Source organism: Paralichthys olivaceus, chromosome 18, assembly GCF_024713975.1.
Source record: "Paralichthys olivaceus isolate ysfri-2021 chromosome 18, ASM2471397v2, whole genome shotgun sequence".
Lineage (NCBI taxonomy): Eukaryota > Metazoa > Chordata > Actinopteri > Pleuronectiformes > Paralichthyidae > Paralichthys > Paralichthys olivaceus.
The window spans coordinates 11,255,001-11,280,752 of NC_091110.1; the positions used below are offsets into that span (position 1 = coordinate 11,255,001).

The following is a 25,752-nucleotide window of genomic DNA, read 5'->3' on the forward strand; positions in this document are numbered from 1 at the left end:
CATGAAGGTTAACGACAAACACAACCTCTAAAAAGAAAGTAAGTTGTGAACACAGGCAAGACATTTATTATCCATACTTATCAAACTATATCTTTCTGTTGTGTGTTGGTTAATTTGAGTCCCGTGAAAACCATCATGAGGATCCTGTGTGATTCTTTTGTCACGTTCCAGGTGACGCCCAAATACTATTGGGTGTTAAGATTTCTGGATGGTTGTTGTGAGCACCTTAAATTTCATAGATATCTGCAGGGTCTTCACATAATAATATCCACATTTATCACATCCGGTTTTTGATGCTTGTTAAAAAATGTTTGATCAAGCACATGTACAGTATTTTCATGGTCGTACTGATATTTAAGGATTTCTCATAAATATTATGTATTTTAACAATCAACAGATGCAGAAATCCACCGAAGACAAACAGGTCAAATTGAAAATCTATAAATCGAGTGATGTGTTTCACATCTTTATTTATTTCTCTTGCAAATCATCCACAACTACAACCCTCCCTCTCAGCTCTTCCTCCACCCGGTAGTGATCTCACGCAGCTAAATAATGGCTCAGATAAGCACTAAAATCACACCCTCATAGTAACAATCATCATTATCGTCATTGTCCCTGGCTCAAGCACAGTTGCAATCAAAGCGAGAGCCAGAAATAACACAACTGCATCCATATATTCTCCCAGTATTCAGGCCTGGCACCGTGCACAGCAGATCATTAAATGTAAGAGGTGTTCTTCCCACTCGTTTGTTCTCTTCCCTGCAGGTTTTTTAAAACAGATCCTGTACGACGTCTCTACACAACATGTGTGTTTTCATCCCTCTCTTTTTTCTCCCCAACCATATCTTATTTTTTTATTCTTTTTATGCCTCCTCCCGCCCCCCCACACACAGTCTCTCTCTCTCTCTCTCTTCTCTCCCTTCGCAGTGATTGATGGAGTGAGGCAACAGAGCACAGAGCAACGTGTGGCCAACAGTCCAAGACAGCCCTGCATCGAGGAAAAAAGAGAGGAGGAGGAGGAGAAAGAGAAAGAGGAGGAGGCTGGGGATTAAATGGAGAGAGAGAGAGGTAAAAAAAAAAAAAAGAAGGGAAGGAAAGAGGAAGGGAATAGGGAGTTGGACTTTGAGGGTGTGTGTGGAAGACAGGAGGGGAGGGAGAGGAGTGCAGGAGAGTGAGAGGGGAGCTCAGCTGAAAGCCACAGACTTAATTCTATGCATCATTAAGCAGTCTCACTCAATGCAACATCCCCTATACATCATCCACGCTCAGTAAACACAACGATGACATTACATTAGCAACTGCAAATGAATTTTCTTTTTAGAAGGAAATTGAGAATACTCTCTTTCTCTCCCCGCTCTTTTACACTCTGGCACCACAAAGCTCAGAGCGCGGGGCCATAAAATGTAGGGAGATATACACAAAATAAAAACACAAACAATATTTCCCTTTCCCTCTCTGCCACAGTTTCCTCACACTGAACCTTTCAGAGATTAACATGCAAATACACAAAATTATACACCTAATGTGGATAAGATGCAGCCAACATCACAAACGTAAACATTTATCCTGCTGCAGGAAATGCACATTATTTTATTTAAAGATGAGGTATCTTTGGAAAGATTAAAGCTGGCAGTGTTGTTTACTGCGATATTCCTCAATTTGTTATGACTTTTTAAAATTTCATCTGAGCCAATTGCATCTGCTGTTCATACGTTAGCATTGTTATGTTATTGTTTTCGAGATGCTTTTCTACAAATCACGAAATTAAAACTGGTTTCAACACACAAACTAGTTTTTGTGTAAGTGAATATGGATTCAACTGACAAGCCCCTTTTAGAATAATGAATAAAATGAATGTTATTGTCGACACATCTGATCCGACACGGCTAATACAAATAGATGAATAGATAAATATGAAATCAATAGCTTTTGGATGGAAGGTGCTACATCAACCATTGTTTTCCACAGTTTTAATGGTGCAACCAGATTTCGTAAGGTGTTAGTTACTATTGGTTGAGTGGACTCGACTTAGCCTTTCACTGGTTTTATTCTCCAGGCTTATGGTAAACTGTCATTAAGAGCGTATACTACGTTTGTTCCACACAATTCAGTAACACCTTTTAAACAGGAGAAGTCCTTTTTCTACAGCTACTTCCTTTAATAAAAAATTATTTGGTGGCACCCAAACCAAGGATAACAAAGTAATGGACACAGGGAACATTTAAAACTGTGGAAAAGTGTATATGACATGCTACAGAAAACTACTTAGAGCATGACAAAGAGCTCTCTATGGCTAACTTATAGCTTATTACAAAATACTTTACATGGTTGAACCAGGTTTAGAAATTTTAGGCTATGACACCAAATTAGTTTTCGACTTACACAGTAACTACCAGATGTAATTATGGGTAAAAATGGGTAAAATGGTCATCATATGTGACGTTAGCTTTCTTACATGAACACTGCTCAAACCAGCCTTCATACCCACATTGATAAAGGATTGTCTGATGAGTCTCTGCGACCCAACACTATTTTTAGTTATGTTTATAGCTTATCACACCGACACTGCCTGGTTACACACTTATGAATTGCACATTATAAAAGGCTTAACTAGCTCCTTATGTTTGAATGTTGGTTATGAGTCTTAAACTCTGTAGTTGCGTAGGAAGGATTTGATGCACAAACAGTAATAGATTGTTTATTAAAACACCAACAGATAGCTTATGACACACACACGCACACACACTAGAAAATGTGAGTAACATAAATTATCAAGCAAGTCAAATGAATAATTATGTTTTTATTGCACAAATTATGCCATTTCCCCTAAACTAGCCAGGCTCTGAGGCGTGGGAAATCTATTAAGGTGATGCTATAGATCATCCCATCCACTGTGGCGTGTATATAGATCGGTCGGCTCATTTGAGGAATATTGAATCGGTTACAGCAAAGTAAGCCCCTGGATTGAGTCAAATGTAAAAATCCATGCATGTGTGAGGAGCTGTCAGCGTGTGCTGTAATGACAGATGGCGCTGGGTCTCTCTTTCAGCGAGAGGTGATAAAAAGTCAAATTATGAGTGCCGGGGAGGGACAAGCGAGTGTAGGTGGGGGAGCAGAGACAGAGAAAAGAGAATTGGACCAGATCCGTCAAATGATAAGGGCTATCAGTCAATCTGGAAACGCTTTGCACGATGGAAAGTGCTATTTCCTCCCAGTGCAGTTTGGAGTCAAGGGTCGGTGATGGGTCAAGAGTATGACCTCTGACCTCAGGCTGGTGAAGAGTGAGACAACACTCGGTCAGTTATTGATTCATGGTCTTCACAGTTTACTCATGTTATTATCTATTGGACATGATTGGATTCCAATTGTAATGATTTGCTGTACACAAAGAAGAGACGAGGACTTGATTAGACTTTACTAAAATACTTTTCAGTTGGAAATACCCTGTAAATATACATAAGAAATATACTCAATCTCATGTACTACTTTAAATAATGAATCTATTGTATAGGAATACAAGATTCCTTTCTTTATTGTGGAGAACTGCCCAAACAAAAGGAGAATGAGGGACTGGAAAGCTTTATTGTTTTTTCTTTAAACAGTGAGAAACTTGCGATTAAGTAACAGAAACACCTCAGACACACATTAAATAGCATTTTAAAAATATTTAGTTCTGTAATTTGGGGGAATTTTATTTTTCTCTAGTTCTGACTTCAGTCATGATAAATGATAAAAGTTTTGTGAGTCTGCAAAATAAAATCAACAGACACTGAATCTGTGACCTGTTTTAACAAATGAAAAATAACAAGTTCTTCAGAATAAATTTTCTTTTGCAGATTTCAATTCAAGATATCCCAGTGAAAGGTCTTTCCAGTGAGCTGCTGTTTATTTAAATCACAAGTTTGCAATGTTCACTAGTTCCCATCACATACTTCACATAACGATGCTCAAAGCTTATGTAAATTATATAATATTATAAACCAGTAGAATCTTCTGAAATAAAAATAATACTCTTACACACGATAAACAATATTCCAGATCCTAATATAGTTGGAATTTGCTCATAACAAGCGAAAACACTAATTCCACTCCTGGAAAGTCAGTGAAACTTTCTGTTAGCTTCCCACTGTGTCAGCACAGCACCGTCTCTCCCTCTCTGCTTTCTCTCTCAGGAACATCAAACGGAGCCTCGGACCCCCTCAGCAGGCCGACCCCCATGCTGACCCCCTCCACGCTTTGAGACCTACCCGCTCTGAGGTGTGAACTCCTGTCCCTCAGCTGATAGAGCCCCCCGATAAATTTTATAGTCCCCGTCCCCTCCCTGTTTATGACTCTGCAGTTTGATTATAGCAAAGGGGGCTCGGAGAGGTAAGAGAGGCACACAAACACACACACACTGACAGTGACTCACACACAAACACACACATGCATCAAAGCAGCTATGAGAGGAATGTGGACATTTGTTGTTTGTTTTATCATCCAGTACCAGCACTTATCTGCTTAATCATAAAGGATTGGCCTGGGAACGAGGCAGGAGGGACGCTGTGCTGGCCAAACAAACGACCCCCAACTCTGTAATAGAGGGACGAGCCAGATTCAGTGCAGTTACAGCAGCTTAATAGCTACATTGGAGTTTTATGTGAAGAGAGTGTAGGAGAACAGAACAGAAAGAGGCCGATGTGTCTGATGTTACTGTAAGGATGCATCTGAGTGATATATATGTTCCTTAGCATCACTGTTCAGACTATACTTTCCCTTTGGTTTTGCATATAGGTATCTAACTTATCATGGAATATATAGATACACAGTTAACTATATTTTAATACTTCACCAAGTATCACTGTTTCCATTTAACACATGGTTGAGATTTAGAGCAACTCCTAAAGTTTTTCCGCTTTTGTTTAATCTGCCAATTATTTTCTTGATTATCTATTAAAATGTGTGGTTTGTTAATCATCAGGAAATTGCAGAAATGATGGTTTCTTGCATGATCAGAGAGATGTTATATGTAAGCCAGTTTATTGTATATATTGCACTCATCTGTATTTCTCTTTCTATTTTTGCATGTATGCCTGAATGAACCATCCTTGATTTTTGTGTCTATTTGAATAAACCATGTGTCCTGCTTTGCTGCCAAAAACAAATTTCCTCATAAGTGGAAAATAAAGATTTCGATTCTCTGAGCAAAATATATTTCATCTTCAATGAAACAAAGGCGAGGTGAAGAAATTCTCACATTTGTTGTGCTCGAATCAAATATTCCCCCAATTTGTTACAGGGTTTTATTTCTGGAACTGTTTTATTCAGTCTCTGCAACATTTTGCCACTTTTTTAAAACAGTTTTGAGTCATTGTGAAGAGTCAGATAGTGTGAAGACCTCTGTGCTTTGTTAAAATTGATTCTCAACTTAAAACAATTTGAGTCCAGTGAAGATTGTCTTAGTTGTTTTGTTACTGACACCAAAGAGGTTTATGTATTCACTACTTTGTGTTGGTTTCGTTTATTTGCTTGTTTGTCAGCAGGATTATGGAAAAACTTCCAAACAGATTTCCAAAAAACTTGGTGGAGGGACAGCACATGGGCCAAGAATGAACCCATTACATTTTGGCAATGATCTGTACAAAGAGGTGGATCCAGGAATTTCTTTGAAATTTTCTTTAACACTGTAGTGTTTTGACATTTTCACCAATTTCTTTGTGAGTAATTCTTGGATCTTTATGAAAAACATGACATATTTACTGAACTGATATATGTGAGTGTATTCACTTTCTTGAGTGTTGAGAGAGGTATGTGTTATGTGTTCTACTGTGTGCCATTCTAGTGTTAATGTTTGCAGATGCACTTCATCTCCCTTAAATGTATTTTTCTTCGGAAAAAGTTGAGACTAGAATAATTTCTTTACATATACAGTTCAAATAATAACAAGTCCCACACCACTGCTCTATCACCGAAGCGACTGAACCGTAGTTACATTGTGTGTGAGATACACAACACTTTAATTAAGTCACAGGATCTCTCTCTCTCTCCACCCTTTTTTTGCGCCCTCTCTCTGCCCCTGTGAGTCAATCAGACTCTCTGCCCTTCGTTTCCCCTGTGTGGGAGGCCGCTGTGCAGGCCTGAGTAGCTGGGAAAGTCCCATGATTTATGGCCTTTTGCAGGCCTGATTGCCTTTCACCTCGCTGATGATAGAGCCAGAGGTAACGAGGAGTGGTCGCTCCAATCCACTCCTCTATATATGGCGAATCCAATTTCCATCATTTAGGATTTAAAGACACTTTGCAGCCTTCACCATCTGATTCTCGTGCTACTGGGAGACACAATTGTAAAGATTTATCAGGCTACTTCAATGTGTAATTGGGGATATTTTTTTTCACAGGTTGGGTGATTATCACGTGGATTAGATGTTAATGATTAGACAATCCACAGGGAGAGGGAGGCCTTTTATTGTCTGTCTCACATGGTAGACTTTCATTTCTTCATTCATTAATTTTTCCTCTTTAGCTCCATGGAGCCTTGTAAAACTATCGGATGCATTTGCACAAGCAAATTGAAAGCGGCTCTAACAGAAAAATGTGGGTCTCCCTTTTTTCCGTTCGTTTAGAGCTTATCATTTACCTCTTTGCCCTGATCAAGTGTCCCATAGTGCTGTTTCAACTACTATTATTCAAATGGCCCGTGTGCATAAAAACACACTCCTGCATGAGACCAAAGCTCACACTGACAGCTGAATCATTATGAGGTCCACTCTGAGGCTTTCTGCACTTGTTTCAGCCTCTATCGGGGGATCAAGCAGCTCTGACATATTAAAATCAGCCAACCTTGCACACGGAGAGGGACACACATGTGCACACAGCAGCAGCAGCAGGGCAGTAACTCAAGGCCAAAGGAGAAGGTTTATTTTTATCATGGGCAAAGGCTCCAAATCATGTTAGTATGAAGGGGGCTATATAAATGCAAATCCTATTGGAGAGCTATTAGTCCTGGAAAAGGTTTGTATGTAAATTCCCTATAGGACCACTGCAGATCACTCGGCCAGTGCAGATTAGTGGGGTTTGTGGCAAATGTGCTGCAAAAGACAAAATAGAAAAATGGATGGAAACTGCAATTGGCTTGTGGTAAAGCGTTGTGAACAAGGTGAGAAGTTGAGTAATTGAATGGCCAAGGTGTTTCTTTGTAGTTTGTTGCGTGTCGCGAGCGAGATGTGTTGGGTTTGTTATGCGTGCATGGGCATGTGTTCACGTTTTATGGTGACTTTGGATGCAGATTTTCTTTGACCAGAACAGAGGCACAGTGGTTTTTCTTCTTCCTCTTTTGTTTCTTTGAACGTCTGTTTCCTTCATTGCTTGTTCCTTGTAGAAGTCAAAATCAACAAAGTTTTAGACCTTTAAAAAGAGCTATGAGCAAACAAATGACTGTTGTTTAATGTCTTTGTAGATGGTTTTTAACACAATTTCACAATGCTGTTGGCAGAAGAACATACAGTGTTGAGTTGAGAAATAGTTGGTGATTATGAATGAACAAATCAAATATGGCACAGGAAGCCACATCACTGACGGGAAGCAGATAATGTTAATAATTCAGCATTAGGCAGTGAGAGACAAAGCCAGCACAAGACCGCCCTCTAGCTTCAACTTGTGAGAATCACAGGCATGCAACTCTTACCTGTCTCCATACCTATACATTAAAAAACTCCACATTACAAACAATGCATGCAGAGCAGCAGAACTAAACATCATTTAAACAGTATTTACAGTTCAAAGATGTGCATTGACAGGGATATTAAAAAAAACAATCTGTCAGCTTCTCGTCCTGATGTTAAAATAACTGCATGGGTCAAGTGTAAAGTGCAACTGCAATTTTGGGGATCCTTTGCTTCTTCAATCATTTCTTCCGAAACTTTATATTTCTGCAAACCCAGGTCATCCCATCCTGGAAGAAAGAAATCAATGTCAATTACAAATATGTCTAAAAAAGTTGTTACCTCCTCTTATGGTAAACTACTTTATTTATGACTTCATGCACTCCAATGGAAATCGAAGTGATTTCTCAACCTTACTGCGTAAACCTTAACAAGTTGATGGATGTTGTGTATTTACCTGAATTCCCTCAGCAGTGATTGCTGAGCAGGCCTGGACTTGCCACATGCGATCCCGGATCGTGTGCAGATTGAGACTCTCTGCCAGCTCAGAGGCCGGGGTGGCTGTCATCAGGTCCTGCTTGTTAGCAAAGATTAGCAGTGGCACGGCAGCAAGCATCTCCTCATCCAACAACTCAGCCAGCTCCTGCATGGAGGAGCAGACACACACACGAGTAATCAGTGACATAATCAACGGTCTAACACTTGGATTGTACCTGATATCCTCAGAAAATACTCTCAAAATAGACTGTTATTGATTCTGTAAAAGTAATCACATTAGAAGTATTTCAATATCACATTTTCCTCTTAACAGAGAATGAAATCTCACCAGACTTGTCTCTTCAAACCTTTTCTTGTCCGAGCTGTCAATCACATAGATCTGCAGAAAATGCATTAACAGATATCAACAGACTCATAATAACATTTGTAAAACATTATGAGAAGATATATCCTTTGAATCTGGAGATTGTAACGAGCAGATCAAACACATCAAACTGAACCCACCAGCACGTCTGTGTTCTCAAAGTAGTTCCTCCAGTAAGGACGGATCTTGCGCTGACCTCCAATGTCCCAAACATTCAACTTGAAGCCAGAAGACTGAACACACTTTATATTGAAGCCCTGTTGAAAATGAATATAGATACTTTATCTCATACTTGATACGGTGTGTGTCAAAGCTATTAGATGCATACAAGCGTGTGCTTTTTAATACTTGAGTTGGGGTGATGTGGCTGATATCTTCGGCTGCCAGCTGTTTCAGCAGAGTGGTCTTCCCAGCGTTGTCTAGACCTAACAAGAGTAAGCGCACCTCCTGATCTGGGGACTGTTTCAGCCTCCGTAGAATGGACAACAGGCCCTGCAGGTGGATCACAGTACAAAGTGAGAGGTGATGAACTTCAACAACAGGTTCCTAGATTACTATATTGTCACCGTAATTTATTTTTGGCCTCATCTATATCAGGATAGGGTTTAAATAAGCAGACTAAGTCTGTCTTTGGCAGAGGAACAAAAAGGAGCGTGCCCAGCAGGAGGTTAACACCAACCCTACTGCGAGAATCATCCTGAGCATGGGGATTTAGCTGTTAGCCGCTTGCAGTGACCGACACATGTGGCCCGCTACAAGGCTCTCATTGGTCGGCCGAGATTAGGCATGAGCACAGTGATTGGCTCGTGTCCAGAAGGTGGTCAGGAAGGCTTTGGCTCAAGCTATTTATCTTAAGATGAAAACTCTGCTCTCTGGCACCTCCAACATTTATTTATTGTGTGCAAACTGGAATCAAATGGGACTAATGAATATGAGAAATTATTTTCAAGAGACTCCCTGTCAATAGAAAAATCAATACATGAAAGAAATGTTTTCAGCTCCTTCCAGTGCACATCCTTAAAAACAAGTACATCTATTTATCTTGATTTCACAACATTATCGAATGTGGTTTAAACATTTTGTATTCTTGTTTTATACATCCTCTTCTTTGCTTTGTTTTCCAATTGTTTTAAAAATGGCTTTAAAGGCCTAAATAAATTGCTCACCAGCTCTTAAAATAAGTAAAGCTGTTGCAATTGTACAGTAAAAGACATTAAAGCATTGATCATATGCAGAAATACGTAAATATATTTGAGCAATAACACATATTATCATCATCCGCCTCAGTATGAACCCATTGTTGGAAACTCTGACAGTTTAAAAACCTAAATCAAACCTAAATCAGTATATTATCCATCTTAACAGGACCACTCCCTGTAATTTGGCTCACAGTTCCCAGTATCACAGCATCTGTGTTTCATATTGTAATGTGAATCATCATAACTCACCATGTCTCCCTGGTTGGTGTTGAGGTCTTCGGTCAGTCTGAGTGGATTAACATCTTCCCTGACCATGTTTCTTTGGTGAACAGCTGTCAAGTTCAGTTGTCAGGGAGACCTGTGACGTCAACGTAAACAACGTGACTGCTGAGCGTCCCTGGCATGACACCAGGAGAAAACAGGAGGTCGAGAAATAATAGTATTATGATAGTTTTTAAATGATTTTCACAAAAATATAGAAATAAGTTCAGTTTATGTATTTAGAGCTGCAAGTTGCAATTATTGAATAATACAGATACAAATACTAATATTTGTAATTTGTGATTGAAATAAATTCTATCAATTGTTAAAAAACTAATTCTGTTGATCTACTGATTCACACAATTTTGCTGCTCTGATTAGTTAATTAATATGAAAAAATAGGTTTTCAGAGTTAAGTTAGTTTTTTTGTCTTGATTAATGTTTATCTTTGTTTTTGTTAACACTTATTTTGTCAAGTATTAAATATGGTTGAATCAACTTTATTAATTAAATGAATGTACAGAACTGAAGATGTCTCCCTACATCTGCTGGTGGTCACTAACATCCACAAACATCCTGCTGACACCTGCTGACATCTACCAGTAGCTGTTTTGTGCACAAGACCTTTAAAGGTCAAGTGGTATTCACCATCTAGTTCTATATTCTAAAATTAAAATATTATATTATCACCATTAATATGATTAAAGCAGCAAGTTCTTGATGAAGTGGAAACATGTACTAAATAATTATAATTAGATCTAGAAAATTTAGAACATCTGTTAATAACAACCACACCGGCCTATATTTTATGTGTTAGTTTACTTAGCATTTAATTGAGGTCACAAAATTTTGAGTGTTGTAATAGATTTAAAACGGTTTCCCCATGATCTTGAAGTAAATAAATACGAATGGAACTATTTATTATAAAGATATTTTGTGCTGTGAGGTTTTGAAGTTCTCATTTTTCTGATGGAACTAAAGTGAAATCCTGTGTTTGTTAAACCAGCCTCAGTAACACGCTCGCACAGCGCCCCCTACAGACCACCGCCGCCTCCGGTTCATGTTACTACCGGGGCTGTTTGTGTTTCTGGTTCCAGGAACAACAAAAACATGTTCGAGCGCCGCGGACTGAAGCGTCAAACCCGCCGCGGCCACCGGCACTGACACGGCTTCGATTCCACCGACTGCTATATGATTCCCGTCGAGTTCACGGCCGACAACCCAGAACGATGCCGCAGAAAGCACTGGGATCCATTGTAGCTCTTCTTTGTACCGGGGCCTGTCTGGTGCAGGTAAGTCCGCGCTAGCGCTCCCGGGGTCGGCGAGGCTGCTGTAGGTGAGACCGCGGCTCCGGGGCTGGGCGAAGGCCTCGGTGTCGAGCCCTTTTGTCTCCCCCACAAAGGGAGCTGCGCGGCTCGCCGCTCTAACACCGAGGGTGACGTCAGTCGGTTAAAGTTTTCATCTTTATTTCCACACTGGACTTGATGAGAAATGAATGTTGTGAGTCGATATCAACACGGGTTTGTTTTATCGACTCAGTTCGACAGTTTGATCCGAGGGTGTGAAGATTAACATTAGCCGGAGCTACCCGGTACCCGGAGAATTGACGTGTTTGTTCCCAGTTGTTGATGGTGGGTCAGCGGGCAGGGCAGCCAGACCCAGTGTGGACATTTTGCTTCTCATACAAAATCACTACTTCAGCTTTAGTCAGATAACAACATGAACAATAATATAAAAACAGTTTAGATCGATGTAACTAGTTTAATCACGCTGCCATCGTTTGACAGTGTTGCAGAAGTGTTGTTCTTTTAACACGAGTTCCTTTCAACATCTGTTGTCATTAAAACGTGTTGATAAAAAGCTGTTGGACTTGTTTTGCTCACTGGCTGGAGGTTTGTATTGTTGTGTTACTTTCCTGTCCCCTCAGTTGTATCCTTGCTAAAGTAAATTAACATGTAAAATTCAGTATTTATTACTATTAACCTGTTTAAATAACATGGTTTCACTTCAGTTACCAGGGCCCATGACTACTCCCAGGAAATATGTGTATATTGTCGTTGATCACTTTGTATTGCTCTCTCTCTATATAAAGTTAATCTTTGTATATGAGAATGAGATGGATGAATGCATTTGATTGGGTTTTTTTTACAAGATAAAACTTAATGGATCCCACGTTAGAGAAATGTTAGGATGTAAACTGTATTTGTGCATTACTGTATGGAGATGGTGATGTCTAGAGCAAATATCTCAGTGGGAAAATAAAGTCTATCTTATCTAATCTTAAATTAGCACATACAAGAGACACAAAACACACTGAAATGACACCGAGGTGAAAATGACAGAGACTAAATAGATCCTAGAAATGGGTCCGTTTATCAGGAGCTTGCTATTTCTTTCCATGTTTGCTCGTGTGATTGAGTATTGACACAGACAGTGACTTTGTGTACCTCCTGTTTGTGTTTAAGGCAAAAGAGTTCTGTTTTGGGGTCAACAATGAACAGTATCGCTGTGAGATGGGGTACTGCTGTGGAGAGACTGAATGCTGCACCTACTACTATGAGCTCTGGTGTAAGTACAAATGATTGTTTCTCTTTTTCTTCATTCAGATAAACCAAGTACTGTGTATTTGTATAGCCACCATGTCTCTGTATTGTCAGTTTATTTCTCATGTTGGAGATTTAAATCTCAAGATAGGTTTTGTTTGATGTGTTTTGTTTCACTTTCAAGTTAGTTTCACCTTTGTGTTAGCTACTGTGTACTTAAAAGGCATGTACTGAACTATATAACTATGTACTATATATTTATTTAAATTCATCTTTATGTTGGTTATACATTGTGCTAGCACAGTGAGGAATCAGTGTTAATCATTCTCTGCTCATAAAGAAGATTTTAAACTACAACCTTCACTCAGGAGCAAAAATCCATCTTTAAAATTAAAGGAAATGTTCATTTGAATTTTACCGTTCTAATCATTAATATTGACTGATCGACTGATCATTTTTATCTTGATATAGTATATGGCCACACTGTCCAGCCCTAATTTTAATAATGACTATACTTGAAATATATCTTCAGACATCTAATAATAAGATCTGACTGCAAACCTAACGCCTCATCATTGAATTACCACCTTCTCCTTGGTTATTTAGATAAATTATAATGAAATGACGATAAGATGACATTAAATTTGTCCCTCATTCTAGGGTTCTGGTTAGTGTGGACCTTGATCATCATGCTGAGCTGCTGCTGTGCCTACCGACATCGGAGGGTCAAGATGCGCCTGCAGCAGGAGCAACGTCAACGTGAGATCAGCCTCATGGCCTACCAAGGAGCCTCGAGCTCCTTCATCTCCCCTCCACCACTCAATCTAAGTGAGTTGTCCACTTTGCAATGGGGACATGAAAGATTCCCTCCAGTATTCAACAGTGATTGTTTCTTTTTATTAATTATCAATTTCATGCTCTCTGTCATCTTGCGGTTTTATGTGTAGGCTGTAAGTTTCTCTATGTTGTTAAGTTCATGCGTCAGAGGAAGAGCGCACTGTGATATTGAAAGTAGATAGAAGCCCAGATAATATTTCCTACAGTCACTTCCTCTAAAGCTTTGGTCCCTCGTGTGCTGCTGGAGCTGCTGAAAGTTTCAGTTTCTGCTGGGTTGTTCTCTCAGGTCTCCCTTGATTCAATGCAGGTCTGCAGCGTAATACTGAGGTCATCATGGATATCTTTATTCCTCTACATATCAGACGTGTGTGATATTTGAACTCTCCACTAATCATCAGTGGTCTATAAAACATCTTCATTACAGCACTCTGACAGACAGGAGCTATTAAAAATAGATTTGTAGGTGCTGATTTCTTGTCCCGATCCCATCATACTCAGCTGCACATTTCCTTCATGTACTATATATTAGAGATCACAGTGTTGATCACAGTGTTGTGTTAACGTTACTAGAGGGACAGCAGACAGCGGAGATGCCGTGCTAATGTCAGTGGTCACTCCAGACCTTCTTTGAAACATGATATCATGTCCACTAATATCACAAACAGGAGTGGGACAAGGTGCACACTTGTCTGAGCCTCAGCCTCAGGACAGTGAACATGCTTGATTTACTGTCAGAAATGTGAATCTGACCGAGAGCACACACAGACACTGATTCACAGAAAGCCTGGCAACATGTACTGTGCTCGATGTTCACACAGGTTATCATGGGGAAAATATTCTGACATTTCCAAATAATATCTGGGTATTTATGTTTTCACTTTATCTTTCTTGACCTCTTATTTTGCCTTTTGCCGAATGCCTGAAGAAGTTTGGTTTAATAAAAAAACGCAGCAAAGGCACAACTGCAGTGTTTGACCTAATTTTCAATTGTGTTTTCAAGAAATCGTGTTTGGAAAGCTAAAGTGTTTACCTACTTACCTCTAGGGTTTTGGAACGACTGCAAACTTCCTGACTATGAGGAGGTGGTAGGCCATCCCCCAACGCCACCCCCCCCTTACTCTGAAAACCCTCCAGAGACCGTTCCAGCACTCCCTCCACAACTATGCCAGCCAGACCCTGACGCAGTCCCACAACCCCTGGCCCAGGCAGACCCGAATTGTGAGGCTGCGAGCTCGTCGCTGGAACAGGAAGCGGTGTCAATGTCAATCCAGGCTCAGTGTCTGGAGGAGGAGAATGCGGAGGCTTCTCTGGTGGCCGCAGAGGAAGACGAGGAGCTCATCACTCGGCGTCGGCATGTGACCGGTGACTCAGGGATTGAGGTGTGCGTTTGCCAGCTAGACGTGGACGAGGGCTCGGGGCTTGAGGAGGAAAGTGACGAGGAGCACCGGATGTGCAAGGTCACCGGTGGGGACTGCTGCTCTGGGCATCAGCAGCAAACCTTCAGACAGAAGGCGCACGCCCCTGAGCTTCCCTGCCAGACCGCCAGCACCAGCACTGGAGACCACATGGTGTGATCCGCAGCATAAATAACCAGCCATTCAATTCGGCTTTCCGCTTCACACATGGGGAAATGATAAAGCTGTTGCCATCATCATCATCACCATAAACACTGTCTGTGTTTTAATTCTTTGAACTAACACATAGGCATGAGGTTAAGATGATGATGATAACTAATCATTACTGGCTCCTGATGAGAAAGATGAATAACAAATTATGTGGATAAAGTCCAGGCTACATTTTTTGCTTTGCTTTTGTGTAGTGGATAAACCAGCAAACACCTACTACACCATTTGGGTTTTTTCTCCTTAGTGTTTAGTAAGACATTGTCATTGGGCAGTGAGAAGGCAGCAATTGATTGTGACTGAAATCAGAATTAACTGTTTCCCTTGCTCCTACACGACCCTTGAGCACTGCCATCATGTTTCCATTTCTTTGTTGTCACTCTCCTCGCTCAGAACATTTTCGGGCCTCCACCTCCAGTGGTCATCCTAGAGCATACCAACACGGTCAACATTTCTCCCCACGGCCTCACTTGACCAGGCAGAGGAGTCAAAAATAAACTTCTTGATAACTCAAGATGATGCTGGATTAATTGACAAGCCCCACGCATTTCATTTCCCCCCGAGGGCCTTTGATGCGTGAGAGTTTGTGTGTGTGTGCTGTGAAATCTAGGGTCATGGCAACCATCGTCTGGTGCCCTGTGGTCTGTGGGAGGTTTTGCATCTAGATTAGGGGGGAGGTGGTGGAGGGGACTAACCAGCAACAAATAGCAGAGGCAGCGACAGGAAAGAGCTACGGTTTTGTTTTGCTCTAAATGTCATACATCCTCCCTTCAGCAGCTTGTTTTCTCTTTTTGATATCCATATTGTGTTCACCACCAATTCACCACCACATCTTTTTGTGATTTATTGATTGATTGCATGTGATTTCCCCTCTTTGGTATCTGACTGCATTTGAGTGATAGTAATTGACAAGAGGGTAATGTCACCAATTTCTTTTTAAATAAAAAGCCTTGTGGTGGCTCCAGGATGGAGACATGTATTTCTCAGTATATTGCTTGGATGTAACTAGGAAGGATGTACTTTTTATACATAACCAGCTGTGCTTCAGTAGATGCTACAGGGGTCACTATTAATTGCAACAATGCTCCTGACGGGGGCTGCAGCAGTGCATACTCATATGGGTGTTTTAGTGCAGTAGGGAAGATATCTTGTGTGTTTGTCTGTAAAGTGCTGTAGCACCTGGTTGAAATATTTACTCAGCACTGAGGTGGATAACAATTAAAGCACTGTTTTTTTTGCATGAGGCATGAATATCGATGTTTATATTTGAGTTTGTTAGCTTTTCTCTAGCGGCTGTGCTAGTTTTCATTTGCCCATCTGTAAGTCACATTGATTGTGGGCTACAACGGCAACACGACTCCGCACCCAGATGTTGGGGTAAAGAAATAGACTGAGGTTTAAGCTCAGATGCTCTGGATCTAGTTTGATTGTGTTGTTACTGCCGTCTGAGTTGTGCTACGCTGTGCTTCTATCTAGTTAGCCGGTGCTGTCGTGGCTCTGTGGCCCCTACAGCTCTTGGCAGCGTGAGGGATTTGCAGTGGTATTTTCCACTGGCAGCAGAGGGGGGGTGCAGTAGAAAGCTGAGGCGGATGCAGGCTCCAATGTGCAGTTTGGTCAGCGATGACACAGCTGCAGAATCTATTGTGATCGACTGCACGCTGCACAGCCTTGGGTGTTGCTTGCTGTGTGTATTGTATGTATTCATAGCATAGCAGGCGAACTAGGTGTTGTCAGACAGGAAATTAAACGGTTAATGTTAGAAGATTTTTAAAAAGTCATTGTGCAAGACAAAAAGTAACTGATGAGTAGGTGAATGTTAAATTGAGAAATTTAATTTGGAAGAACTTTTTGTTTGTCAGCTCTGAAACTGTGTGACAAAATGTGCACAGTGTAAAGACTCAGGTCTGTCATTCTGCTTCATGCAAGCACACTCAGCACGCTCACTAAACACTGCTCCAAGGTAAAGTGAAAGATGCCCTGAACAGTCTTGAGCATTCTCATGACTGAATTTGTTACTGAGAAAGACTCCAAACACATCCTGTAGCTGAAAACGTGTTGAGGAGTGTCACCATTTTATGCTTGTAAAATATATTTAGTCAAACATAGAAATAGCTGGTTGTACTATGACAAGGACATGTGAGGGAAATTCTTGGCCACTCAACAGGACTTGATTCTGGGTTCTGCACATTAAAGTATGTAAATATTGCAGCTCAGTGGCCTATGAAGGTTTGTCCTCATTCCTCCCTCCAGCAGCAGCTCTGTTCTGGTTCTGCTCGTGTCTCTGTGTTCCACTATTCGAGCTGGAGAACTTACTGTTGTGGGAGAACAATATAAAAGGGCCAGTGCACCAAATATCTGAATATAGAGTGAAACAAAATGAATGCACAGCTGCCTAAAGCTTAGAATGAAAGATATTTTAGTTTCTTGCTGCATTAGTGTAAAGTTTGCAGTCCTTGTGTTGCGTAGTTGAGCAGGTGCATAAATACAAAGCCATGCTAACATGACAATGACCTTTTCAGAGGAGCTGTTACACTGTGAGCGTCATTGCACACAGATTAGCGGAAGTAACATTAAGACCTTTTTTGACCAACACACCTCAAGCTGCCTTGCTGCATCTCTAGAGAGCAAATGTCTTGATTATAGAATTGCACAATAAAATCTAGCCTCTACGCAGTACTGATGTGCTACAGCCTTATTAGAGTAGATGTAGTTAAGTGTGGTTTTTATGTTTTTCCTTTGAATGGTATATTTGTGGTTTTTCCGAGCATGATTAGCGCAGTTTGAATCTGAGGGGTGGTTGTGTTGAATTTAAAATACTGTGTCTTGTTCGTTGTGGCACTGATGGAATTTGTCAACACCAGATTGTTGAGCTTGCGCTCGCTCTGTTTTGTTCCAAGGATCTGGTCATGATTAGTTTGTGAAATTAACTGGCATGAAGAAAATAAGAAAAAAAAATCATTTTATTTCCTTTGGTATCTTTGTGACTCATCCTATCTGTGTTTTGCATTCGGGGGACAAATATTAACTCCAGCAAGAGAGTTCATGCTAAGGTTCAGTTTAGCTTATTTGTATAGATATGTAGACATAACAGCTGAGGGGAGTGAGGGAGTGAAACGTTTTTTTTGCGTGTGTACTGGAGGTCCATAGTTTTCCCATTGCCAAACAACTACTATGCCTCCCTGATTTTTCACATGTTTACTGAGTACAAGGGCTATATACACACATCCATCCATGTCACTGAGCGGTTCATCTGCCCTGAGCTGTTCATTTAAAGCCGCAGCTGCTGAGCTCCAGCGTCTGAACAGATATTTTGCGATTTGAACATGGTCAGTGTTTGGATGTGGACGTCCTGTAAATTTATGGCAGAGCTCATATTTAACAATTGCTGATTGTAAATGACTATGTTTGTTTTATAGGCTCTAACTTTGCCTTTTTTGCTTTCGTCGACCTCAACAGAGGTGCGTGGTGCGACATCTCCCCTCCCCCCAATGAGAACAATTCTTTCAAATGTAAGTAATACATGTGTGATTATGTCTGAGAGTTTTTGCTTCTCTCCGTCGGCTCTCTGTGGACCGTGACTCCACCCTCCACCGAGTCTTGGTAACAGAGAAAACAGCAGATGCTCCTGCAGTCGACAGAATACTTTACCAAAGTCGTTGCCATCTCCACACTTGTTTTCCCCACTCTGTTTGTGTGTTGGCATGACAACGATGTGTTTGGTTTCCCTCTCTCTCAGGGTCATCTTTAACCAAGCAGTGCTAGAGTATGAAATTATACTTTTTTTTTTTACCTGTCAGTCTCATTAAGCCAAAGCGGTTGTTTCGTTGGCCATCGTCCTTTTTTATTTCTGCGTCACGCATCTCTGTAGTGTATCGTACTTTACTCGACTAGGCTATGCAAAAACATAAACCTACTGTTAAATGCTGCGCCCTCTGTCTCACTTTCTCCGTCGTGTATCTGTGAGCACTAGTACAAGCAATATAACTCTCAGTACTTGTGTCACTTCACTGTACTGTAATCTACTTTTGGTTGGTCTGTGTACATGTAATATAATATACTTGTAATGCTACTACAATGATGCGGTGCGTATGTAAGCTTCAGTGTCGGCTGAGGGAGTTTGAGTTTAAAATCCATTCTTCATAATATTTTATTTCTTCTCCTCTGTTTGGCTTTTTCAACCATTGAATTGTTTTCATCCGACTCATGAATAAACCACATTATTAAGCTGTATAAGTAGAAGAAAAGTTAAACATTTTTTGGGGGGTAAATTCTTATTTGGTTATCTTTGGTCTGTTTGAGACTTTCCCATCCTACACATTTGGTGCACTAATTCAGTGCACCTGCTTTTTTCCATCTTCATGAATTGTCATTGAATATTTAACTGTTGCCTTTAACCCACAGATATAATGATACTATCAGTTTCTACATTTTTATAGATTATGCATTTGACAGACTTTGACATGAACCACGGTCGGATCACATTAGACCAGCACATATTAGACGGATACAGTAATTAATTGTGGACCCCTTAACTCTGAATTTATAAAATAATAAATGATAGCCTCATGTTTCTGTCATGCAACAGGGAAACTGCTTTTTTCTAGATGATACCAAACAGATGCAGGTTCTGTTTTTTTTGTTTTTTACCAAAATGAGAAACACCCTGGTTTGAGAAGGAAGCAGGCATCTACAACCACACATTAGACTCTTTCTACATTGTTTTCCTAATAACTTTAAACAAGCCAAAATGAGTAAAGTGGGAAAAAAAGGAAAAAATTAAAGCACTGAATTACAGATGAATAGATTGCTTTGGTTTTAGTAAAGAAGTCTGCTGTGTACTCTTTGGGTCATCATTTGTATTTTATTTTTTTAATAAAACAAACATTGGCACTCAGCTGACTTGACTCTTTGACATTTCTTCACTAAAAATCCTCTTCATTCGCTACAATTGGCCTCTTACAGGATCCAGGGATTTTATTTTAAAAAATGTAAGTTTTAAAAATAAGAATCTCCCTTATGTGGCCACAATGAGATGGATCTGCCTGTGAGAGTGAAAATGGTGCCCCCACCAACCCGTGTCAAAGCTGATCCAGAGGACGGTCACATGGCTGAGTGAGAGGCACCTCAGGCGGTCACTCGAACATATTGACTGTGTGACTGTTATGTAATTTGGAATAGTATGACACAACCTCTTGTCCCAAACCCACTGGAAGTTATTTTTGATCATGAGGTCTCACTTTGTAAGAATATATATGAAAAAGGTGATTTACTCTTAAACTTCTTTTTTTTATCTGCATTTAAACTATGAGGATTTCACTCTAAAAGACAGATTAAGTAAAACCTGTTTGTAATTATAAGAAAATCCACCGAAGCACTCAGAGTAAAGGAAGTTAGGCAAGGTCTGTTTGGTTTTTAATGAGGCAAGGCAAATAGTTTTGGACAAAGCAACAGGATTAAATGTTTCTAAAATAAAATGGATGCACGAGGCACAGTTTTCAAAGAAGCAACAAACAAAAGAATAAAACTAGAATGGCACTCAATAGAGCAGAAACCTCCACCAGGGCCCAACAGTCCCATTAAATTCAATCAAGCTGCACCATATTGTACACAATCATAAATATCAGTCCACTTAATGTGCCTGATTTTTCTAATCTATGAATTATTCACTGGGAAATTATTGAAAATGCCACAACAAAATAAACATTAAAAAAAAAATGTTATGGTTTCTTCTTAAACCCATACTGCATCCTTCCACTATGTTTTGTGGAAATCTGTTGAAAGTAGTTTTGCGTAATCTTGCTTAGAAACAGACAAACAAACCAACACACAAATAGACAGAGTACAAATATTTGACAGAGGTAAACGTAATATAAGGTAGAGTGTCTTGTCAAAGTGGCTCCAGGAGAAGAGTGAGTCCTTATACATTGCACAATCAGAAACAAAGCACCACTTAAAACATAATTCCAGAACATATAGAAGAGTGAACAACTGCTGGCTCAGTCTTACAGTTCAGTATATATATATCAGAGGCAGCCTGAGGCAGAACCAGCGAGTTTGTAGACTCCACTGCAGAAACATTCACTGTATGACGCACTTCACAGGAAAACAGGAGATGTTTATACATGCAACACAAGAAGCACAGACAAAAGGTCACTGTAGTGTTCAATGGGCAGAGAAAAGAAGCATCTGTTGCTAAAGACGTGATAAATGAGCAGCATTAAAAACGTATTTATTTCAATTCTCTCTTCAGTGCAAAGATACATTTCTAAAAATCACAGGAAGTCTAAAATCTTACTTTAAATATATGTGGAAGAATTTACTGTAAACTGATCCTGACTTTGATCAGATTTGCTCATGTACATTTATTAAATCAATGGAAATAAGCCCTGCTAATATATAAATATGTTCTTTAATTGAATATTGCTATTATATAAATTTAAGTTAAATATTTCCTGGACATACTCAAATCTTTGTCAGCACATGCACCAATGAGGCAAAAGTCAAGTTTTCATAGTCTGCACACAAACACACAAAAAGCTCAAGCACAGTGTAAACAAAGTACATGTGGCAGTTTGGACAATTCCCAAAAAATAATTACCTCAACGAATGTCATGCAAACTACAGCAACTACAGGGTGAGAATATACAGCTTATTATAGTTCATACACAGAGTTGAAATGATGTGTATGATGTGTCTTTATTCAGCGGGGGGCTTCAGTAGAGATGACATCAGTTTTATTTGGTTCGCACATGAGGTCAAACTGCGATCAACAAATCTTCAGGTGCTTATATTTATTCAAAATTCTCAAAGCCATAAAACCAAAATTGGTGAAGTAAAAATTGTAAATTTTCTCCATTTCCATCAAATGCGGTGCAAGGTAACAAAAGCAGTCATGTAATGTCCTGAACTGCACGTCTGTGTGTAACAAATCCAGAGGCGGGATGATAAGGCCGAGTGGGTGCGTGTCAGCCAGGAGATGAGGACAAATCAGGTCCTCCTGCTGCTTTGTGACAATCTGTAGCAGAGCTGGAGAATGGCTTTTGTAGCAGGTGATACATTTACTCCATCTCCTGTCAGGATACAACAAGCTGCTGCACTCCGCTGGTCGACAGTAGCGTCTTGCTCTTGTGCAGTTCGGGGTCCGAGGACCGCAGTACAGTAGTTACCCACAATAACGTCACCTACTTTTTTTCCCCCCGTCTCCGGTCTTTCCTCAGTAGAATCGCTTGCGGCGGCTCTCGTTCCAGTGGCTGTACACCACCAGGCCGATGACGATGAGAAAGATACAACCCAGCATGGAGAAGAGAACTGTGAAGAAAATGGCTATCCCACTCATCCTCTCTTCAACCTGTTCCACTGGAGGGGAGGAAACAGAGGGAGAAGGCAGAGTGAAAGAGAGGAGGTGGATGGAGGGATGAAGGTGACAGAGAACAGAAGAGAGAGACCAAGCATTCAGTGTACTTCAACAATTGCTTCGTCAGCTTATATGATAACGATGATGGTGTTTTGTGTGTGTGTGTGTGTGTGTGAGCCTTACATCTGAGCAGGTCCATGTTATCAACACTGGGGATGGTTATTTTGTCTTCCTCTTCCTCTTGCTCTTCCTTTTTACTCCTCAACACTGTCAGCTGGTAGAGTTTCAGTGAAATGATATCATGGTTGTCTGTAAAAAGAGAACCGGGAAATACGATCACATTTAGAGAACAAGTAAAATTAACAAATGTTCACTTTCACTTCACATATTCACAGAGGAACAATAAACTGAACTGTGCAACCATTCACTATGAACAATAATGTGTCTCTGATGGATTATTGTCAGTTACATTTTATTTCCATGAATCAGCAGTGTTCTTTTTGTCCTGTGTTTTAAATTTCGACTAAGCTGACAAATAGTAATTTTCACCCGATACAATACATAAGTACTGTGAATGTAGGTAAATGGGTCTGTTCGCATAGACAATGCTTGAAGTAGACTGACTGGTTATTGAAGTGACTGTAACCTGGCAGCTGTCTGGGATGTTAGAGAGCTGCTTACCTGAGAGATCTCCAGTGATGGCGGTTGCTCCAAAGTAAAAGCCTTCTGGCAGCCGCACCCCGGGTATGTCTAGGCAGTCCCTCCACTCATGCTGCCCGTTGATATCTATCATCACCTGAGGAACAGAGGCAGTCAGGACGCAGCAGGGACTTTCAGAAGGTCAGAGTAAAAACATCTTGTTCCCAAAAAAAACTGTTTTCCTGAATAGTTTTGTAAGTAAAATCAAGAAAATGCTTATTTTGAATTTTACTCACGAAACATTTTGTCAATAATTCAGTGAACTTTTTTTAATAGTTGTCCTGTAGCTGCTTGTGCTTCAGTTATTACTCTGATATGTTTAGTCTATTAGTGATACATTTACAGATACATTTAAAAATATTTAAGACAAGAGTTAAAGTGTGTCTCTCACCGTCAGCCTGCGGCGGACGTATCGGATGAAGAGGAAGGTGTCGTGTTTGAGGTTGCGCACCATGGCGTTACAGCCGCCCAGCTCACTGGGCCGACCGTCCCGCTCATGGTCGTAGCTGATGCTGCCATTTCCCACCATGGCCAGAACGAAGGGGAAGATCCTCTTGAGGTCACAGAGACATGTGGAAAAATGAGCTATTAGCATATGTTGTTGCAGCACTGAGCGGTGATGGTGATCGGTGCCTCTATTTAAAAAACAAATATAACCACACAGCAAAGATGCAGGGACATTCAAAACACACACACACAGACATAGTACAGTGTTGTGTATTGTGGTCAGAGACGGAAGCGTGGGGGTCACAGCAAGACACACTGTTGAAATGAAATGTTCCAAAGACCTAGTTACCTGTTCGCGAGGAGTGTATCTCTTCTTCTGTGCCTGTCTCCAAATGGTCGCACAAAAGAACACAAAAACAGCCACTTTACACAAATCTGCAAGACCACTTGTACATATAATCGTGGTTTTACTTTCAAAGAACAGGTGATATCGAAGCCGCTCTATTGCAGCGTACCTCAAGGTGCTTCTCCTCGTTGGGATACGTGTCCACAAACACACCCAGGCCAGTGAAGTTGTCCATATTTCCAAACACAGGACCTGTGAGACGATAAGAAGACAGAGTGTTAATAATATATTGAAGCTTGTTTTCTTCTGACATAGGGAGTGAGGTTGGGTGAATATGTCTTTTACCTTTCTGCATGCGTTCCTTCGTGTACCAAATGGCCAGCCCGTCACCATTCAGGTTCTTCTTTCCTTTCCCGTGAATCTTAAAGTGAACCTGCATCTCCCAGTCCTTCAGATGGCAAGGCTAGAAAAATACAACAGTCAACTGTAAAATATCAAGCCTCGTTACATTTCTTATGATGATGCGTCATGGCCCAATTGTATTTTTCTGATATACATCAGTCAATATGTGATTCTCTGAAAAGTTTTACTACCTAGTCTCAGTATCACAGTGTGTACTCACCATGCGGCTCCACACCGCCCCCTGTCTGCTCTGCATGTCAGGTGTGAGGCGCACCTGCTCGGTGGTTACCATGGCATCCCCCATCAGCTCCCAGTGGGAGGAGCCTAGGGATCCCACACCTGAGTACACACACACACAAACACAATCATCATGACAGAAGCTGACACAGCAGAACTCATTTGAGAAAAATGCTTTGTCATCGTACGAAAACATTACTGTCAGTAAAAGGAGACAGTGAAGCACAATGCTCGGTGTATAGTTGTAAATAAAAGTAAAACGCCTTGTTTATCTGATTGTCACAGCGCTGGGGTCGATCAGAGGCATGTTACCGATCAAATGTACATTGATGAGACGGAACATTGTTGTTATTTCATCGCTAAGCGTGTTGTTCTAGAAACATCTCTCCCTCAGCCTGTGCACCGGCGGATAACGGGTCGGGTACCTTGGTACGGTTTGGAGAGGGAATACTCCCGCTTCAGAAACTCCTCCAATTCGTGTTCATCGTCGGCAAAACACCGGCTCACTGTCAGAATGAGCAGAGCCAGAGTCCAGAGCGGTTTAAACGACATGTTGTTCCCGGTGGAGAAGAGACTGAGCGCTGACTGCCGAGGCTCCCTGTGATGATTCCTGCTGCAGGCGGCGGCCATTGTGGAGGGAAAAACTCCTCCCACTCAACCGACAGCTTGGTTCTCATTGGTCCACCGTGTTGCATGGCTCGTCACCATTGGTCCCTTTGAACGTCGATCACAAGACAAGCTTTTCATTGGCTGTTTTAGCGGAAGGTGATTGTGGAATAGAAAAAACAGAGCAGACTTTAAAATGAATTATCTATATATAACACAATTAGAATATATTATATCTCATTGTATTTTGTGTTATACAAAGATTATAATTTCTATTCTATTCCATTTATGTCCGGATGAAACTTTTTTATAAGTTTCTGAAACGTGTATTCTCCACTCAGCCTTTTTTGTATGGAAGGCTGAACGCTTTCCAGGAACATTTCATTCACAGTTTGTTGGGAAAAAAAATTATGCAAAAATATTGCATTTGACACAATACATATATAAAAGCAAGTACAGGAACCAGGTACGGATTCGGATCGTATCCATATAGTAATAATATAATATTGAATATTGAATCTGATTTGAATGACCTTTAGGGACCCAAATCATTTTTTAACCACACAGCTGTCCATGTTTTGAGTGATTTTAAACCTGCGATGTCTAATCGAATAACCAAATGCAACTAAACATAACAAGTGTGAAAACATGACATCAAATATAAATCAACATATGATAATATATTATATATATCA

The 25,752-nt window shown here is 40.5% G+C and overlaps 3 protein-coding genes across 3 annotated transcripts; 1 reads left to right on the forward strand and 2 right to left on the reverse strand.

The window, feature by feature from the left end:
- Nucleotides 1-7,398: 7,398 nt before the first annotated feature.
- LOC109626310 (ADP-ribosylation factor-like protein 3) lies at nucleotides 7,399-10,986 on the reverse strand. Its single transcript, XM_069513526.1, has 6 exons — nucleotides 9,953-10,986; nucleotides 8,853-8,996; nucleotides 8,645-8,761; nucleotides 8,469-8,519; nucleotides 8,100-8,285; nucleotides 7,399-7,932 (listed from the first exon to the last, which is right to left on the reverse strand). Exons 1-6 carry the CDS (start codon nucleotides 10,016-10,018, stop codon nucleotides 7,885-7,887), a joined length of 612 nt encoding a protein of 203 aa, XP_069369627.1. The 5' UTR covers nucleotides 10,019-10,986; the 3' UTR covers nucleotides 7,399-7,884.
- Nucleotides 10,987-11,122: 136 nt separating this feature from the next.
- Nucleotides 11,123-19,860, forward strand: wbp1 (WW domain binding protein 1). Its single transcript, XM_020082111.2, has 4 exons — nucleotides 11,123-11,256; nucleotides 12,430-12,532; nucleotides 13,168-13,335; nucleotides 14,389-19,860. Exons 1-4 carry the CDS (start codon nucleotides 11,194-11,196, stop codon nucleotides 14,916-14,918), a joined length of 864 nt encoding a protein of 287 aa, XP_019937670.2. The 5' UTR covers nucleotides 11,123-11,193; the 3' UTR covers nucleotides 14,919-19,860.
- Nucleotides 19,861-20,347: 487 nt separating this feature from the next.
- lman2la (lectin, mannose-binding 2-like a) lies at nucleotides 20,348-25,102 on the reverse strand. The gene is made up of 9 exons (XM_020082186.2): nucleotides 24,877-25,102; nucleotides 24,435-24,553; nucleotides 24,158-24,275; nucleotides 23,982-24,064; nucleotides 23,816-23,848; nucleotides 23,411-23,572; nucleotides 23,002-23,116; nucleotides 22,504-22,629; nucleotides 20,348-22,322 (listed from the first exon to the last, which is right to left on the reverse strand). Exons 1-9 carry the CDS (start codon nucleotides 25,079-25,081, stop codon nucleotides 22,180-22,182), a joined length of 1,104 nt encoding a protein of 367 aa, XP_019937745.2. The 5' UTR covers nucleotides 25,082-25,102; the 3' UTR covers nucleotides 20,348-22,179.
- Between the last annotated feature and the right edge of the window lie 650 nt (nucleotides 25,103-25,752).

What these genes read in the sequence shown, in the direction of transcription:
- LOC109626310 (XM_069513526.1), bottom strand. Translation starts at nt 10,018, where the DNA reads ATGGTCAGGGAAGATGTTAATCCACTCAGACTGACCGAAGACCTCAAC. An exon ending in GCCACATCACCCCAACTCAA is followed by an intron (nt 8,762 to 8,852) that starts GTATTAAAAAGC and finishes CATTTTCAACAG; the next exon opens with GGCTTCAATATAAAGTGTGT. An exon ending in GGTTTGAAGAGACAAGTCTG is followed by an intron (nt 8,286 to 8,468) that starts GTGAGATTTCAT and finishes TCCTCCATGCAG; the next exon opens with GAGCTGGCTGAGTTGTTGGA.
- lman2la (XM_020082186.2), bottom strand. Translation starts at nt 25,081, where the DNA reads ATGGCCGCCGCCTGCAGCAGGAATCATCACAGGGAGCCTCGGCAGTCA. An exon ending in GATACACTCCTCGCGAACAG is followed by an intron (nt 23,573 to 23,815) that starts GTAACTAGGTCT and finishes TGTGACCTCAAG; the next exon opens with AGGATCTTCCCCTTCGTTCT. An exon ending in CATCACTGGAGATCTCTCAG is followed by an intron (nt 22,630 to 23,001) that starts GTAAGCAGCTCT and finishes CTCTTTTTACAG; the next exon opens with ACAACCATGATATCATTTCA.
- wbp1 (XM_020082111.2), top strand. Translation starts at nt 11,194, where the DNA reads ATGCCGCAGAAAGCACTGGGATCCATTGTAGCTCTTCTTTGTACCGGG. An exon ending in CCGGGGCCTGTCTGGTGCAG is followed by an intron (nt 11,257 to 12,429) that starts GTAAGTCCGCGC and finishes TTTGTGTTTAAG; the next exon opens with GCAAAAGAGTTCTGTTTTGG. An exon ending in CCCTCCACCACTCAATCTAA is followed by an intron (nt 13,336 to 14,388) that starts GTGAGTTGTCCA and finishes ACTTACCTCTAG; the next exon opens with GGTTTTGGAACGACTGCAAA.